The sequence below is a fragment of the Pleurodeles waltl genome, chromosome 2_1 (assembly GCF_031143425.1).
Source record: "Pleurodeles waltl isolate 20211129_DDA chromosome 2_1, aPleWal1.hap1.20221129, whole genome shotgun sequence".
In the NCBI taxonomy this organism is placed as follows: Eukaryota; Metazoa; Chordata; class Amphibia; order Caudata; family Salamandridae; genus Pleurodeles; species Pleurodeles waltl.
In genome coordinates, this window is record NC_090438.1 from 200,766,244 (window position 1) to 200,785,789 (window position 19,546).

Below are 19,546 nucleotides of genomic sequence, written 5' to 3' on the forward strand. Positions count from 1 at the left end.
CAGTAATAGTCATCTGCACACACAGATATCCCCCTAACATAGCTAAAACTAAAAACAAACTAAAAACTACTTCCAAAAATATTCAGCTTTGATATTAATGAGTTTTTTGGGTTCATTGAGAACATGGTTGTTGTTCAATAATAAAATTAATCCTCAAAAATACAACTTGCCTAATAATTCTGCACTCCCTGTACAGTGCACAAACAAAAATGTGTGGAAATTGCATCACCTAGTGTAATATGTTTTGATCATATTAAAGTGTTTGTTTCCAACTCACTTCAAAGATAACAAAACAAGTGCTTCATTTGTGTTCCTAATTCTGATATATTCTGAAATATTTGCTTAGTTCATTTAAATGTTGTCATGTGCTAGAAAAAAACCTCTTTCCTACCCCCAGTATCTAGCAAGATTGTCACACAAATCCTCCCACTTTGAAGTCCCAGAAAGAAAAGTAAAAAAAGCGCCCTCGGATGACAGCACCTGACATTTGACCTAGGTGTTTGAATGCACAGCAAATGTGACAAGTTAAGAATAAGATTTAAAGGTATGTTTACAGAAAGGGAGTTCATGGAAGAATACAGTAAACATGGTTTAAGCAATGGGAGGGATGAACTAAATCTGGTGAGCCTAAAACAAATACATTCAGCAAATTGAAAGCCAGAAAATGTGAGTTACAAAGCCAATTGGAATCAACGGGTAGAATGCATTCCTACGTCAACTTTGTAAGAGTACCCAAGATATATAGTAGGCTGCGACCTAAAAACAAACCAAGACAATTTTCATATTATGATGTGGGACGGATGTGCTGCTTTAGCATGTGAACATAATCTGCATGAAATAACAGCTCAAGCTAAAGAAAAGCTTGTGTCCAAAGATCTCCTTTCTTTGATGGCACATTTTGTAGGGCAGCAGCATGATGTAAGTATTAGTGATAGACATTGCAGTCAACTCGCTTTGTGGACATATTTCATTATGTGGGTCTGCAGAGATAGCAGTGGCATAGCAAGGGTAACCCCCACCCCATTAGCCCCAACCCTGCACCCCTCCGGAGTTCAGTACTATGAAACATTTTGTGCTGTTGAGCTTCAGGGATTGATTGTGTTAGACCAGCAAAGATGTAATTGTTCTAATGTAGATTCACCTGCTGCTATACACATCTCATTAATGGATTCATATCACCCGATAGTAGCAAAAACTGATTTAGTAAAGGAGGTGTGTGACTGTCCTATATTTACCCATCCAGAGCTCTGCCCATTTAGGTGTTCTTTCACTTGTGCTCTCCTGTGCTCTATCTGTTCTTACAACAGTCTGCGCTGTTACATCCTTTGCTCTCCCTCCTGCATCCTCCCAGGTCTTCAAACTTTGCTGGACTAAAGATGAAAGGTGTCCCTTCAGTGTGAGTGGAGTGCCTGTATGAATGCAGATTGAAAGGTGTGCCTGGATGAGTGCAGGGTGAGAGGTGTGCCAAAAGACGTGCAGGTGAGTCATGTGTGAGTGTAGGATGAGCAGTGTGCAAGGTCAGATAAAGTGGATGTAACGTGTGCCTGTTTGAGAGCATGTTGAAGGTTATGTCTGCATGATTGGTAGTGAAGCAGCATGCTGGTAGGAGTGCAGGCATAGTTTTATGTCTGTGAGTGCAGGTGCGGGGGTGCGACTGTATGAGTGGAGGGGAGGAGGTTGACTAAGTGCAGTGGGATATTTGTGACTGAGTGTAAGGAGTGGGGTATGACTAGAAGTGGGTGGAGGTTTGCCTGAATGAGTGCGGGGGGGGCAGTGCATCTGCAGGTGTGAATGGTTAAGAGTTGAGTGCAAGAGGAGATGTCGGTGTTAGCATAAGGTGAGTCCCTATTGGTGCGAGGTGAGAGGTGTGCCAATGTGAGGTTATGATGAAAGGTTTGAAAGTGCCAGTGTAAGGGGAGCAGAGGGAGTTGTATGGATGCATGACTCCAGAGGGAGGGATTTTGGCCTCTCAGTGCGCAGAGGGGGTTATTTATGTGAGAGTGCTTTGTAAGCAGTGTGCTCTTGAGAGAACAGTGTGCAACTCATTAAAGCCATGCTGACGTATTTGGGCTCTAGGCAGCGGGAGGCCAGGAATACTGGGCTCCAGGGGTGTGGTCTCAGTGCAGGACGTACCAGCCTCTCTCCCATTGTACTGAAGTAGAAATAATAATAATAAACCCTGTGCCTGAATAATATCGGACACACTGTCCCTGTCTGCCCACGATTCACCATTAATTAGATGCTTCTGGTGCAGAATGAGAGGGGGGCAAGGCATCCAATGTAACTCCCTAAGGGGTGTCAAAAAGTCAATTTTGAGCCTAGAGTTATAGGGGAAGCCCAGTGCTTGGCGGGGCGGCCACGACCCCATTCAATTTTTCTGACCCAATCTGCCCACCCCAGTGGAACATGAAGTATTTTAGGGGTTTGGTGGGAGCCAATTGGCCATGCCTGGCGGCTGCTCCCCCTTTAAACAACATCCCTGCTGCCAAGTGGGTGGATCTCTGCTCAGGGATGACCCTCCTGAGGCTACCGTGAGCTGGGATCCGCTAGAGCGATGTACCATCGGAAAGGGAATATTCTTTCGGTTTCAGCAGTACTTCTGCGGCGATCGATGCTCGCGTGGGCCGAGCTATGTCCCCGAGAAGCGATCACACTGAAAGCAGCTGAAGCCTTTAGTATCTGGCTGTTTTTAGTTTCATTTAGAGTGACGTCGCCTCCCATGGTGCGCTGTCAATGAAACTAAAAAAACATACATTTCAGGCCTCAAGGAAAGCTCTTCCCCTGCAGCCCAAGTGAGGGTACAAAAGGGAATCCCTCTGGTGTGAGCACCAGAGGCATTTCCTGCTCTTAATAGGAGTAGGTGACGTTTACATTTTCTGCACAGGCACAGTGCTGCAAAGGACGTAACCATCACATACTTTAAAATTAAGGGGTTAAAATAGACAACGGGATCCAAACAGCAAGCACTATCTAAATATGAAGAGTATACACCTCCAGTTCAAATCTTAATGTGATAGCAAAGTATTTCAACCAAACAGAAAAGAAGTTGCTCAAGTCTAACAAAAGGACTACTTTAGTTCCATAATCAAAATGAAATTGGAACACCAGTGGGACAATGTATCCACACACGAAATGCTAAGGACGTGATTGACAGCCCATCCAAGCAACGCATGAAAACCGATGGCTGAAGAATGGGACTGACTCAAAGCCCTCTCTATCTGTACTTAATATTTTTGTTTGCCTTTTTTATATAGCGTGAACTTGGCTTGAGGACATTAGAGTTCTTTCCATGGGCACCAAATTACATTACATGAAGTCAGCTTCATGTTTTTAAGACATTTGGAGATTGGGTGGTTATGACAGGATATTAAGCCAACACAAGGACTCAAACTTAATTCCCCCTTTTCAGAGTCGGCAGTTCTGCTCCTATCTCTCTCTTCCCGTGATTTGATGACATGAGGTTTTCTGGACAGCCCAAGCGGCCTCTCTAGACCTGAAAGTGCCGGGTGGACATTGCTCCCCTGTTCTAGTGTGTTCAGCCTATCCTAGCACTACAGCGTGGCTGTAAAGATTCTTTTAAAGCTTTTTTTGTAATTTTGTTAAACACATGACTACGAACAATGAAGCAGAAACTCGGCAAGATGGAGTACACCATGGCAGTAAAGTTACTTGTGGGTACATAAAGCATCCAGATTGTAAATGATTAAAGAAACCTGCTCTTCTAAGTGCAGATGCGGTATATAACGATGCCACATCACATGCAGAAGTATATTGTGTTGCTTCATTTTTTTTTTTAAATGGTATTCACAACTTCTTTCTTTTATTACTCTATTTACAGCTACTCCCAAACCATCCAAGCCGGCCAAAAAGCCATCCGGAGACACGGGTAAGATAATTTGAAACTTTTATATTAGAATGTGAAGCTTATGGCCTTGAAAGCAATATTCTCATGCCAGTAGTCTCCTCATATTTTGAGTATTGAAGTAACATGTTGTAACAAGTAACTGCTTTCTGTCCCACTGGAGTTTGCAAAACAATTTTAGGAAACTTGGGCCAAAAGAGGATTATTTATAAACGAAACAAAGCAGACTCGACCTTCTTATTTTCTATCTTGTGTACAAAAAAGAGTTCTGCTATAGAGAGATAAGTGAGGACACTGACAATAATCAGTCATCATTATTTTTGCCCTGTTTAACTGACATTCACATACTGCTTCTGCCTACCACAGCAAGCTCTTTGCAGTCCCTTTTACTTTAGCTCTTTTGCTTTTCACCCCGTTTCGTTCTTTGTTTAAAGCTCTTTGTACCCCTTTTTGCTTTACCACTTCTGCTTTTCACCCCATATTTTGCTTTTTGCTTCAGCACTTTTCTGCAGTTTTCTCTTTAGCTCCATCCCTTCTGTTTCAGCCAGTTTCTGCTTTTGCTTCAGTTCTTTTTCAGCCGTTTTGCTCTTTCCCCGGTTTCCTGCTAATTGTGCCCTCGTCTTAAGCTCTTCTAAGCTTTTTCCTCCTCTGTGAGCTCTTGGCCCCCTCACTCCCTCTCGTGTCTTTTCTCACTTCCTTGCTCCTTACCTGCTCTCTGCGTATTCTTCCCGCTTTGGCACAGCCCTGCCCAATCCACCTGTGCCCCTACCGCCTCCCTGGACCTACCTAATGACACTGTGCCAATGGCAAGCCTGACCTTAGACGCTTCTCCCCCCGCTGCTACTGCACAGTGCCACACCCCACAGTGGGAGCCTTCACTCGTGCCTACTGCTGCTTTACAGGCAGTCACCAAATCCCCCCCCCCCAACACATACTCTAGCCCTCACAGCAGCTCTCCTACAGTGCACATCACACAACAGCAAACCAACACCCTAAAGCATACTCTCATGCATGTTACTCCCACCCTCTCAGTGCGCGCAACACACAGTGAAATCTGGGGCTTGCTGAGCAGCGACACACCAGATCTCCTCATGGAAACCTGGCTCAGCCCAACTTTGACACATGACATAGCCACGGCAATCCAAGCAGGCTACAAAATTGCAAAACAGGACTGCCCTCAAAAGCCACTTTGGTGACTCACTGTCATCTGCAAAGACGCCATTATCTGTTTAACAACCACAAAAACCTCACTCCATTCATGGAACATCTGCTCTTCAAGCTTAAAATCTCCATAAACCTAATCTGTAACGGAATCCTTGTCTACCGGGACCGTGAGCCACCTTTACCAGCCTCATCATACTTTATCTCCCACCTCATAATTCGCTCCAATGCCTTCATACTCCTCGGAGACCTCAACGTCCACCTGACAGACTGAACTGACCTCTGATCCTCAGCACTCCTTGAAAGCCTATACTACATCAGACTAACCCAGGTCATCACAGAACCCACACATAGTGCCAGCCACACACTGGACCCCATTTTTACCACATCCAGCGACATTAAGTTCAACCTCACCTCACCCTTTACGTGGAACGACCACTTCATTATTCACATTAACAGACCAGAGACCAAAGCAGCCACCAACATCTGCCACCAAGCTGCAGCTGGCGCAAAATCTCAAACGCAGACTGTCTCAAAGCCCTCAACACACACCCACCCAAACCTGCAGACAACATCAACAAGGACATCAACAATTTTAACAGCTGAATCAAGAACTGTGTAGACTCCCTTGCACCCATCAACTCAACTGACAAGATTCAACAAGCAAGCCAGCTAGTACACACAGAACCTGCAGGACTCCAAAAAGCATTGTAAACAACTAGGGAGAAAGTGGAGAGCCAGCAACAATGACACCAACATAACTACCTTCAAAGCTGCACTCAGATGCTACCACTATCAACTTGGAGAAACCAAAAAAGAGGGCTAGCTGAATGCGTCAAAGGTAGATCGAACAGTAGCCAAAAAAATCTTCACAATCATCAAGGGCTTCACCACACCCATGGCCTTCGTCAGAAGCACTACCCCCTCTCGAAAACTCTGAAACAAGGTATCGTACTTCTTTCACAGCAAAATCATGAACATCTTCAGATCTTCAGCAAATTCACACCCTAACCAGATCCCAGTGAACCAGACACCAACCTGTCCATCACCAATTATGACAACCACCTGATCAGATGGAAGACCTTCACCAGCTAAGAAACAGCTGCAATCATTCAGACCATCCACTCCGGGGCTCCATTAGACCCGTGCCCCCACCTCATATATGACCTCGGCACATCACCAATAAGCACAGCTCTCACCCACATAATGAACATCTCCATCACCTTCCCAGAAGCCTGGAACCATCTCCATTACCTTCCCAGAAGCCTGGAAACATGCTGTGGTTAATGCCCTTCTCAAAAAACCTTCAACCTGTGAAAGTAACCAAAAAGGCCATCAACAAACAACTCACAAGCCACCTTGAGCTCCACCACCAACTGGACAACTCAAGCAGGTTTTAGACGGGACCATAGCACGGAACCTGCACTTGTCACAGCCAACGACGATTTCAGAACCATCCTTAAGAGGGCACAATTTCTCAGTGGCATTTAATACAGTCTCCCACAACACACTCATCAGAAGGCTCCACGATTGTGGTATCCAAGGGCCAGAGCTCAACTGGATCTGCTCCTTCCACACAGGGAGAACCCAAAAAGTCAGACTTCCACCCTTCATGTTCAAGGCGAAGAAATTTGTATGCTAGTGCACCAGGGTTCATCCGTCAACTGACTCTATTCAACATCTACACTGCACCACTCGCCATCACCATTTTTCAAGGCATCATTATCATCTCAGACGTACATTACTCCCAACTCACCCTCTCCCTAACAGACAAGACGCCCACGAGCATAACTAACTTACTGCATGACCTTAGTAGCAGAATGGATTAGAACCAACTACTCGAAACTGAACTCTGACAAGATGGAAGTCCTAGTCTTTTGAAACAAGAACTCCCTGTAGAACACCACCTATTTAATGCAGTGAGCACCCCTTGCTTCCACATCCTACAAATGCTACAAAAACACTTCAAGTGGTTCCTGCAGACCACCAGACAAACTGTCAAGCAAGTACTAATCACAAGCAGACTCGACTACCGCATCACAGTGTGCACCAGATTTTCCAAGCAACTTCTGAATAGAATTCAGACTGTCCAGAACGCAGCTGCAAGACTCATACTCAATCTTTCCCACCGCACTCATATCTTTCTGCACCTCAAGGAGCTACACTTGCTCAATTGTTCACAAACGTTCACAAATGCTGCCAACTCAAACTCCTCATGCACACCTACAAAACTCTAAACCACATGGAACCTGCATACCTCAACAGCCACATACACTTCCACAACCCAACAAGACACTTATGCTCCGTCTCACTCTCACTTGCACACACCCCATGAATTCACACATGCAGAGCAGGTGGTCGCTCGTCCATGTTTTACATTGTATCTAAAACATGGAACGTCCTTCCACAACACATCAGAGCCTCCTCCTCACTACTTGTGTTTTGCAAGAAGTTGAAGACCTGGCTCTTTGAATAAGTCTAAGGGAACTACACACCTGGACACCTGCTCGGGCACCTGGATATCATTGTGGCTGATTAGTGTGCTCTACAAATCGACATAACATTACAGCATATAACATGGGGCAGTGTACAGCCCACTTCTTTTGCCTGCTTGTGCTGCATGTTATTGCATATTTTGCTCTGTTTAAAAGCCTTTGACATAGAGAACAAACATTGAGAGGAACTCTGGTGGTGAGTAATGACTTTCTCTTCTAATCTTAGGCTCATCCAGTTCAGTTTTTTCCATGGGATCTATTATAGTCCACATAGGCCAGGTAGAATGGGCTGGGTAAGTGACCCAGACTGTACACGCTGTAAAGAAGAGGGGATGGTACCTTTTATCATATGACCTGGCACTGCCGTCCTACTCGCAACTATTGGCAATAGATTCACAATGCCCTAGAAAGGTGTCCTGGCCACTCCCACAGTACCGGACTGCAAGGCTGCACTACTAGAAAAATGGAGGCATGGGCTGACTCGAGATCCCAGAGGGCATTGGCTGGCATCAGGTTTGTGACTGCTAAACATGACATTACACACTACTGGCACACTACCTCCCCTCGGCCACTGTCAGACTGGAACCGAGGCATGGAATACTGTGCAGCTGCAAAACTAATGGTATATTAATGGTATGGATGCCCTGCGAAGCATGCTAAGATCTAGGGTGCTTAGACATCCTTGACAATTGGCATGTGAGAACAGCTTGTCGTTTCTGTGTACCTACCACAGGCATAATGATTTCTATGTATTGATGGTTGTTATTTGTTTTGTTTTGCTTTATTGTATTTGCTATCCAAAACAATAAAAAGATGTATATATTGAAACAAAAATATATGAGAGGTCGAAGTGGGTGGAATCTACACTCTTAACTGATTTTTTTCCAATCAATGTTCTTCTAATTATTTCTACAAAACTGTCTCAGGAAAAAATAGGAACTCTAGATTAGTGTGATACAGGGTTTGAAGCTCCTTAGAGAGAGAGAGAGCTAGGTCCTGCACATGTACTCGAGAGCATGTCACAGAAAGTTTGCACAAGGTTAAACTAATTTTATACTTTGTGTGTTACTTATTTAAATAAAAACGCGTCAAACTGAATTGTCTGAAACAAAGTCATTTTTTATATTTGGAAAGTGGAGGAATTTTTTTTTTTTTTTTAGTCATGTCTTCAGAAAGCATGGTAGTATTTTGCTTCGTACAAAATTTGCTACTTCCATTGCGTCTTACACAAGCAGCAATCTAGTGCAACATGGATTTGCACTGTGTTGGAAAGTGGGTTATTAGTTGTGTGGCCTGCACAAGAAATGGATCCGCACACGACCACCACTGGGAACCAAACACCCATTGTAGCGCTTGAACTCTCATAGGGTAGCGTTGCCGAGCAGTCCAAGGCTTACTTAAGGGAGGTGGTGTGGGTTAGTAATCCCCATTTGCAGGTACGCAAGCATGGCACTCAATAAATGATTGTCCAGTCTGTGCTTTTTCTTTTGATAAAGTAAAAGTACATTTATTACCCACACACACACTACTTAATGCTATGCAACAATTTACAAATATACACAAATGGATGGAAGAACCCTGGGATGACATTGTGTAATCTCTCATGCCTCCCCTAGGGGAAATATTATCCAACCACCTACATGGCAAAGCAGTCCTTGGTATCCCAATGCAACAATTGTCTGTAATATAGAATGAACACACCAAAGCATGACAATGAGCATAATAACTGTAATTACTGAACGAGAGAGTGGGTATCAACAATTACTGTACAGGAGAGTGGGTATCAGTCTTATTACGCAGCTCAGCATTATTAGGAACATCTAGAGACATGATTAAGTACTTTAACCATAAAGATTACTTTTGGATTACGTTTAAATTACTTTTGGATTAAACTGGTATAACCTCATACATTAGATCATTCTGGTAGGATACCAATTTACATCTCTAGAGGGTGCAATTACACAAGCCAAGAACAAAAGTTCTAGCATGCTAGTGATTTACATTTGCTTGTAACCCTGGGGGGGTGGGGGGGGGAGGTGGTATATTTCCTGGGTCCCACCTAACCTAGGGTGGGGCACTTAAACCTGGCGTTGGGAGGGACGCTGCGCAGCTCCTGCAGCTCCCCCTTTACAATGGGCATTTGGTTGATCTTCCTGGGGCCACCACAAGCGAAACAAGGTGTCCTGGAGGTCCTAGGCCTGCAAGCCTTATGGCCATATGCATATTTAATGAGCGGCTCTCCCGCTGTGCCGGGGAGAGCACCTTCGCATTTTCTTTTCCGTTTTGCGGCCTCGAGCTGTGGTTCTGGAAGAGAGGGTAGCCCAACCCTGGTGCCCTCATTGGTGGGTGTCCAGTCCCACCTGGACACCCCCGCCATGCTGCCTGCTGATTGGAGTGCAGTGCGGGGAGCCCACCCCCAGCTGCCCTCATTGGTGGGGGGTGCTGGGTCCCACCAGGACACCCCGTCTGGTAAGTGGTGTTGGGGGAGTGGCTTGGGTAGCCCAACCCTGGCAGCTCCCGCTGGCTTCCCCCACGGCCAGCACCTCCAGGGGCGGCCACGGGAGCTGGCCTCATATTTGGTGTCTGCCCGTTCCTGTAGGCAGACACATGCTGCTAGGCGGCCGGATGGGCCGGATGGGCCGCCTTGGCCGCCTTGGCGGGAGTGCGACAGCACTCCCCCTCTTCTCCTGCTGCTTCGGGGCCCTAAGATAGGGTCCAGGGCCCCCCTTCACCACTCCGGGGAGTGCGACGGTGCTCCCTGGCCTCAGCTTCTACGCAAAGCCATGGGTTGGTGTCTCGGGTCGCACCCCCGACTTGGTCTCTGGGTAGGGCCCCGGGATGGGGTCTGGGGCCCACGGTCAATTTTCACAGGAAGCGCGATGGCGCTCCCCGGCATAGTCTTTGGCTGCAACTCACCCTCTGCTGGTGGCCATCTTCACGGGGGACGTGATGGCATCCCCTGACTTTTATTCCTGGTAGGGCCCTAGGAAGGAGTCCGGGGCCCTCTCTTATTTTTCACAGTGGCCCCCTGCTTGTCTTCTGTTGTGGGGGAAGCCCCCGTGCCCTGGAACCAACTCCCCCACCCGGGCATCGACCAGAGCAGCGGCCGAGCCCCACACGCTTCGCTGCTTGCTCTGAACTAGGTCAAATACCTTCTTTGGATATCTCAGGCCCCCAAGGGTGGTTCTAGTGTTACGCTCCTGGTGTTGACCCCTTGCCACCACAAGCACTCTCCTTAGGCCTCCTGGCCTGGAAGGGTCCCAGATGATAGGGGGGCAGTCCCACTGACTCCCTGCGCCAGCCTTTCTTCTGGGTGCCCTCCTTTCCTTCTAGGCAGTGCGCTCTCCTTGTGCCAGCCCAGTCTTTCCCCCAACTAGTCCTCAGGGGGATTAAGGGGGCCAGTTTACCTTGCCCTGGCCTGCACCTCGCTGGGCCTGAAGTCCTTCAAAGGCAGAGTTTCTGCCCCAAGGGGCGGTCAGGAGGTTCTTCTTTCCAGTTGTCCATGACGCCCGTCTGCAGTCCCAGTGTCCAACAATGAAGCACAGCCAAGAGAGAGATCTCTTCCCTGTGCAGGACCTTTTAAGTGGGGGCAGAAGTGTCCAGAAGACCTGCACCTTTTGCCAATCCATCCGTACCACACTGTTTTTTTTTTCTAGTGTAGTTACGTGATATATTCCCTCTTCTGTTGATGGTGATCGTGCTTTGTGCCTATTTTCTCTATTCAACTTCTGGGAGCCGGTGAGTTTCTAATAAGCATATGTGATGACAATTGATTTTCACAGTCCAACATGCCATAAAAGGAAAAGAATGCATCATTCTCTGAGTTTTTATGCATCTGTGCTGGGAGAATAAGGTGCGCATCAAATCAAACAGAATTTGTATATCACTATTAGTCACCGGTGAGGGTATCTAGGTTCTAGGATGCAGGGCTCAGTCGAAAAGCAAGGTCTTGAGCCTCTTCCTGAATTCCGCCAGCGAGGATGATGTCCAAGGATGAAGGGGAAGAACGTTACAGGACCACGTAGCGAGGTAGGGGAAGGAACGACCTCTGCTGTGGCTTTGGCTGATGCGTCCGTGTAAGGGCAAGGGCAGTGGAACAGAGGTCTCTGGATGGTTGGTCGAAGTTCAGAAAAGTGGTTGATGTATGCTGGTCATAGGTTGTGGCGGGCTTTGTAGGTGTGTGTTAATATCTTGAATTGGCATCTTTCCTGGACGAGCAGCCAGTGGAGGCTCCTAAGATGTGGGATGATGTGGGTCCGATTTAACAGGTCGAGGATGAGTCTGGCCGCTGAGTTCTGTATCGTCTGTAGTCTCGTGAGTTTGGTGGTGGCTCCTGTGTGAAGTGCATTGCTGCAGTACAGCCGGTTTGTGACTAGGGCTCGAGTCACAGTTTTCCTTGTGCCGATGTGTAGCCATTTAAAGATTCTTAGGAACATGCGGATATTTTGGAAGCAGGCGGAGGAGACTGCATTGTTTGGTGAGCTTGTTGTCCAGCACCATGCTGAGGTTGCAGACATGGTCTGTCTGTCTGTCTGTGTGGGAGTGAGTCAGAGTTCAGCGGGCCACCAGGTGTCTTTCCAGGGAGAGGCGCTGTTGCCGAAGATCAGCACTTCGGTCTTGTCAGTGTTGAGTTTCAGACAGTTGGCCTTCATCCAGTCAGTGACGTTCTTCATGCAGCTGTGGAAGTTGGTCTTCGTGGTGGTGGGGTCTGCTGAGAGCGAGTGGATGAGCTGGGTGTTGTCAGCGTAGGATATAAGGAGGTTGTGGGTTCTGACGATGTTGGCTAGAGGTGTCATGTAGGTGCTGAAGAAGGGGGGCTGAGGGATAAACCTTGAGGGACGTCGCAGATGTTGCTCTTGAGTTCTGAGTTGAAGGGGGGTAGGCGTGTTCTCTGAGTTCCTCCCATGAGGAACATGCGATCCATCTGAGGGAGTCTCCCTGGATCCCGATGTGGTATAGTATCTTTGAGTGCGTGATGGGATACGATGTTGAACGCTGCTGAGAGGTGGAGGAGAATCAGGGCTGCCAATTCTCCTGTGTCGTGGAGAGTGTGGATGTCGGTGGTGGCGATCAGGGCGGTCTCGGTGCTGTAGTTATGTTTTTTATGGTAATTTCCAGCCTAAATATGGTGTTATTTTTTTTTTCAAACTAAAAATAAACATAACAAAATGAACTGATGCAACTTGGCTGCATTAAATATAACAGAACATACCGTATGTCAGAGACAGTGTAACTGCACCTTTGTTTCATATTACGTAATTTTAAAACTCTTTTGACAACGTCTCGCCTTGGAGGTGTCTCGCCTTTGACCTATGATGTTTGTTAGCCATCGTAGCACCTTAAATACTCCAAATTTGTTTTAGAATTTCATGACATTGATAAGAATGTGTACCAAGAAGCAAGTAGGTGTTCCGCAGAGGGCTTTTTAGGACATGGGACGCGAAGGATTTGTCATAGTTCAGTATCCAGTTTGCGTTTTTTATAGTGGAATACCTACCTCCCATTCCATAAAGCTCTTTCCCCGGGGATTTTGTCAAATGTGCATTTCCTGGTGCTTGATGGGCATTGCACTGTGCTGTTATTGCTTCTCGTTACTCAGCATCAAATGCTTCATTGCACACTGGGTGCTGTGAAGAATTATGTGATACATAATCTGATGGGCATTCCGTGGCAAAATGCCTAATGGTCATAAAGTAACGGAAGGATATGTTATGGCACAGTGGTTATAAAGCATTTCATTGCATAGTCCCTGATGGAAACGTCTCAGCAGAGTGTGTGATGGGCATTTGATGATACTCTATTTGATGGACATGCCTTTCTCATTTTATTCATTAGGATGTCAAGTAACGGTACGCAGTAGGTATTCCTAAGTATGATCAATTACCTGGTGCACATTTTTTTCCTGCTATTTTTTTTATTGATTTTCAACAGAAACTTTATATTACAGAGATAATAATAGCAAAAAGTGTCGTTTTTTTCTTACAACCACTTTAATTCAGCCAGGGGCTAAGCATTTATCTACTGCATCTGTCTCCATACTTTTCAGCAGTGGTAGCTACATCTGTTCAATGAAACCCACGCTGAGCTACCGCCTAACAGTATCCTAAGCGCTTTTTGAGAAAGGAAGGAGAGAAAGAAACAAAACTAGAGGAGGTAAGAAAGAAGGAAAAGGTAAAATGTGAGAGAAAGGTAGAGGGGGGGGGACAAAAAAAATCAACGGAGAGTGGGAAAGGAGAGAAGAACGGAATGCAAAAAGACAAAAAATACGAAAAAAAGGGAAAAAAGATAAAGGAGGAAGAAAGAATAGAAAAAAAGGAGGAAGGGCAAGAAGGGCCAAAGAAGAGAACTAATAAATGTGATAAGGAGGTATTGAAAGGAAAGTGGTGAAGGAGAGAAAGAAAGGAAATTAAGAATCAGCTTGAAGGAAAACAACTAAAGAAAGAGAAGATATAAAGGTGAGGAAGAAGGAAATCAGCATGAAAATGAGAGGTAGATCAAGAAAAAAGTAGACTAAAAAGGAAAGATGGAAGCAGAAAGAAAGGCATCAGATACTGAGACGAGAGAAATTAGAAGAAAAAGGTAGATAATGAAAGGAAACAAATGAAGCGATATGACAAGACAAAGGAAATGAGAAAGAACTAAAGGATGAAGAGAAAAAATAAGGAAAAGAACGAAAGAAGGGGAGAGTAAGGATGAAAGAGGAGAGAAAGGGAAAGATGAGAGAAAAAGGGAAAACATAGAAAGAAGAGGAGAAATAGAAGAGAAGGGAGAAAAGAAAGACAGAAAGGAACAAGAAATGAAAGAAACGTAACTGTAGTGCACCCTAACAAATTATCTTTGAACAGGATCTAATAACACAAAATATTTTACTTTGAGCTTAATGAAATATATGTTTATGGAAATAATACCTTTCAGCGTAAAGGCTTTTGTTTCTTTATTGAAGGTATTATAACAAAGCTGCGAGGGGGATAAACCACATCGGGGTGAAGGCTTTCAAACATTATGCTGTTATCTAAAATAGGTCTTTATTGCCAGCCTTCTTCCCAGGCAGCAGCATGGCATTGTTTATTTAAGAAGAGGGGTCTGTGTGCTCCTCCTGTCACCTTTCCTTTCCATGCAAGACTGGTGCACAGATTTTTAAAATGCAGCATCAGCAGGGAGCTACTCCAAGGTGGGCAGCAAGCTCATCCGGCTCGCGATTGACCCTTGAAGCCTCCTGATCTAGAACTTCTGTTTCATCTTTCGGATTCCATCCTTGCAGTATGCTGTGTATTTGGTCAGTTTTCTTCTGCGTTGAGAGGGAGATGTATGGTATTTGCAAGTCCATATATCAGCAGTAGTAAATGCTGGAACGGTTTTCAAGAGGGCAATTTAGTTTCTTTAGGTTCACATGTGCTTTGTTTTGTCTCTGTGTTGTCATCGTGTGTGTTGTTTTGTGTTTCCTCTACAGGCCATTAACTTCCACATTTGCATTGCTCTAGATATGGTGATTCAGGACGTTTCTTGTTGTTTGTCATGTTAATGAAGGATAATATGATCTCTTTCTAGGCCAAAGTGGTATCAGCCACATCCTGCCACCTTGTTGTTTGGACACAAGGGTTGCTCCCTCTGTGCAGTACACAACTCTTTGTACACACAGGGTAATGAGTGGAGCCTTGGCCATTCGCCACATCATAGCTGAACCTGTGTGGATCCTTGGCCATTCGCCACATCATAGCTGAACCTTCCTGGGACAAAAGCAAGATCCCGGAATTTATTTCTGAGTTTGTTTTTCACATGGCAGAGCATAATGCCCAACAGGCAGGGCTCAAGTTTTAGCAGCCCTGCCCTGATCAGTGTCCCCTCCAGTATCGCCACAACGTGACTTCACGAAGTTGTTTTTGATAGGCTTGATCACACTATGTGATAAAAAAATCCGTCTCCAAAATCCGTCTACGGCATTCCCTTGAAAGTAGAGTTTAGCTGCTGTTTGGTAGGTGAGATATGTGGAACATAAGAAGTTAATTGTTGAAGTCTTGTGTTCCTGGAAACCTGTGGGAGAGTAATGGAGGAGCTGCTTTGAGTTCTCCTTTGTAACTTCAAATCCAGTGTCGGCCAACCACACGAAAAGTATGGCACGGTGCAGTATTGTTTCTGAATTTGATGGTACATTATCTGACGAACTGACACAATGTTTGATGGAATTGACAGTACAGCAAGGTCCACATCCCTATGTTTGTTCATTCATTGTTTGTTAATTAAGTTGCTCATACTGTTTATGCTATGCTATGAATGTAACTATCTCAGGGTTTCTTCCTAGTACATTGGTGGTGTTTCATAGTTGAGAAACAAAACCTTTAGTTTACAGCATTGTTACAGATGACTCTCTCTGCATTAGTACATTGGTACAAGTAGGTTGAGTCAGTATCTTGTATAAATGTTGTATGGTGTGAACAAGTGTATCTATGGTGTGAGATAGGGAAGACCGGTGTGGGCTGGAATGTGGAGTATTTAGGGAGAGGAAACTTGATTTTTAGGGCTTTCTGGATAAAATAAGCAAAGAGATTAGTAGGATAGGCTGTATGAGTGGTGCTTGTACAAATAATTCTCTCTCCAAGTGTTGTTGCAGCAAAATGTCTCGTTGTTTCAGAGTGTGATTTGTTTCGACCACTTCAAGAACACCCATTAACCCCCTCATTCCCTTGTTCAAAATACCAAGGTCAACTGCTCCTATTAGGCAGGGCACAGACCCCAGTAGTCCTGCCATATCTCTCAGCAGGTTGTTTTTGTTTGTACCCATATGTGAGTAGTAAAAACTAATCCAAGATATTTAATCATGTTTGCTGCCCATTAGAAGAGTCAAATGACCTGGTACACAGCAGAATTGATTCATACCTAGGTGCTGGGGGACGAGCGCAATTTGCTCTGGTTTACTTTCAGACCAGAGGTGTCACCAAATCTGTCAAATAAGTAGATCTTTAGGGCCATGTGACACATTAAATCATGCAGGTACAGCAGGACGTTACCTGCACATAATGACATAATGTGCAACTTGGTATGCTTTCTTTTTTTCAAAAGACATTTCCCCCCTGCATGTAACAATTCAACCAATTTTCACCATTTGTGACCCCAAGAACATACTTGACAGGACCGCATGGAGGTAGTCCCAGTCCATCATATCGTAGGATTTTAGTATCGAGTGAAGCCACAGAACCTTCACAGGTTACATTGGATAGACCATCCATGATAATATGGAACAGCCATTGTAGATTCGGACAATAAAGTTCCCATACCAGTTTTTAAAAAAATGAGAAAATTACTCTGCAAAAAGACACGAAAATGATCAGAAACGGTAAGGAGAACCTGATATATTAATTTTTCAAATTTTAAGGAAAAAAACACGAAGAAAAATTGAAGTATTAATTCACAGTTGACAGGTAGCCAGAAGTGATTTCAGGCCAAACATTGTGAAGCCAAGGTCAGCTACAACAAGCTAGCTGCACTGATCAACGTTCTCACCTTTGGTCTTGGAAGACTTTGAGCTCCTCAAAGTAGACGAACAGGACAAGATTCAAGGCTAAAGCTGGCAAATGTCCCTTGAAGTTGGATATGTTGTCTTGAGCTCTCACCAAAGCCCTTTGTTTTGGCTCCAAAAGCTCAGAAAGGGACAAAGCTGGATTTTGTAGTCACCATGCTCGCTTTGCCTCTGGGACATATTTGCTGTCTTGCTCCTGACTAAATGTGTATTTTCCTTGCAAATTGTTTTTATTTTTTTGTTCTCAGAATCCACTAGCAAGTCAAGACGGAGCTGTAGCTGGGCAGTTGTCCACGAGAGGTCATACCTTTACCATGAAGTCTCACTGAACCAGATTTCAGTGCAGCAAAAAGCTCTCCATGTACAAACCTGATTTTTAGGGTCGAGCCTGCGTAGCATTCGCTTGCGCATGAGTTTCGCTAAGCGAGACGCTTTAGTAATTAAAAAGGGCTCGGAGCCCTGTCCACGTCTCGTCAGTGTCTGTCATTGGCTTGTGGGCTTGCCTGTTAGAATGTGCTTGATTTCATTAGTGGAAGGCATGCACATGTCATGCCTTTTCCGGTGGATAGCCCTCCTCGAGCGCATTGACCAAGTACAGAAAACATACGAAGCTCGCTGTTTTCTGTCCGGCTCGTGGACTACTTTTTCTCTGTTTTCCCAGCGCGATCTCGCTTGGCAGAAGTCGAGCGCTTTACATAATATCGGCCCTGTTACACAGTTAATTGCACTTTTTCGGGTTACGTACATAAATGCACTTTTGCCAATAGGTTTCATTACCAGTGAAAAGTCGGGTTAGGAGTTTACAACGCTGTCAGCTCTAACACGAGCAAACGCGAGACCCGTTGCATTGCAAATGCTTGTTCTTCCTGCCAAGGGTGCACCTTTCATGGGGAAGCCTCATCACTCAGCACCCTGTCCCAGTTCTCCAAAGGTGTTAAAAAAAAAAAAAGCAATTAATAAGGCCGATTTGCCTCCAACTGCTGGTAATTCCTGCAGCACTTTCGGTAGGATTCTGTTGCCCACCAGGGCTGTAGCAAGTGTTGGAAGAATTCTGTCCATCCAGTTGTAAGGTTGAAGCAAATCCTCTCACATGCCAATCGAAGTCTGAAAAAATGAATAGTCTATGAATTAGCCCAATGGCCAGCGTTTCCTCTAGCAAATGTAACTAGAGCAATCTCTGCCACGAACAACAAAACACAAATGTGTACGCTAATGCTCGTAAGTTCCCAGTAGTGTCATGTGATTAATTCTTTGCATAAAATAGAGCTCATATTGAGTCTGAGTTCAGAAAAACAAACAATACCACTCTCAGATAGTAACAGTAATATGCAAACATTTTGACTGAGCAAACTAATCTTCATCTTCTTGCCTCAGAAGCCACGGCGTGGGAAAAGCTGTATGTCAGAGGTGGGCACTTTCAGTGGATAATTGTAGCTTGAACAAGAAAACGTGGCTGAAGCAAGTTACTATTACACAAATTTACATACTCCACACCACCTATTTTCCTGCAAATTCCCAGTCTCTTTTTGCAGCACTCCCTTTCTCATTGCAAACCTTCCCGTGAGCTGTAAAACACGATGGATCCTGCCAGCCTCCACTTGAGGCGCTCTGCTCCTTCGCCTCTGTCAGGGTCAAGACAGATTGTCCTTTCAACTTTCTTCTGGGTTTGTTTCTAGAAAGTTTAGATCGAAATGAATGGTACTAACTCATGGCAGCCTCATTTGGCATCATTAAGTCAAAAGAAGCGCAAATGCAGTCATTGGTTCTACCAAATGTTCATGATACCCTCCTGAATGGCTGATCCCTGCTAACTGTCCACTTCTTGAAGATTCCTCTGCCTTCCAAGGCACAGAGAACAAGTAATAGTCCTCCACGATCAGGGTGTTAGCAGCCAGGCAAGGATGTTTATTGAACATCTGGTTTACAACCAGTTTGCTTTTCAGCCTTATTCAAGCTTTCCTCTAAGCAGCCCAAAGTACACTTAATTGTTACTTTTTCAGTGACGCTGTCAGTTATCTACTTTTACAATTGAGATAGTTTTTTTTAACTAAGCAACAATTACTTTTAAACATCGCTCAGTTATTTTCCGAGTTGAAGAAAATGCAGATTGACTTACACAGTGAAAATAAATTTGGAAAAACTGTTCACTGTGAGGGCATATTATTCCCCGTGTGTACTATGCCACATTCTTGTATATTGGTACCCAGCCCTTTATGGTTCACAGGCACATTTTAATGGTAATTACATAATTGCACAAAAGTAGTTTTCTTACAGGGCAAAGACACCTTTTCCAGGCATGTGGCACTACAGTGCTTTTCAACTGTAGCCTAGCCAGAGCACAGTGGTGCTTCCTCAAGCTATACATTTTTGTCATATATGTGTATATTCACCCCATATGTGACATTTAGCTTCCACACCACTGGTGTAGTTTGTGCACCAGCTCAAATTAGCATTAATGGAGAGTTAAATCCATCAATTGACAATCTAATTTTACAGTACCATGTTAGGGGCAGT

The 19,546-nt window shown here is 44.9% G+C and overlaps 1 protein-coding gene across 3 annotated transcripts in view; it reads left to right on the forward strand.

Annotated features, from left to right (window-relative positions):
- Positions 1–19,546, forward strand: part of CD99L2 (CD99 molecule like 2) — a 584,389-nt gene that overhangs the window by 191,554 nt on the left and 373,289 nt on the right. For all 3 annotated transcript variants that reach the window (XM_069212400.1, XM_069212402.1, XM_069212401.1), the window contains exon 3: positions 3,839–3,886. In XM_069212400.1, the coding sequence (XP_069068501.1) occupies positions 3,839–3,886 (48 nt within the window). The remainder of the gene's footprint in view (positions 1–3,838; positions 3,887–19,546) is intronic.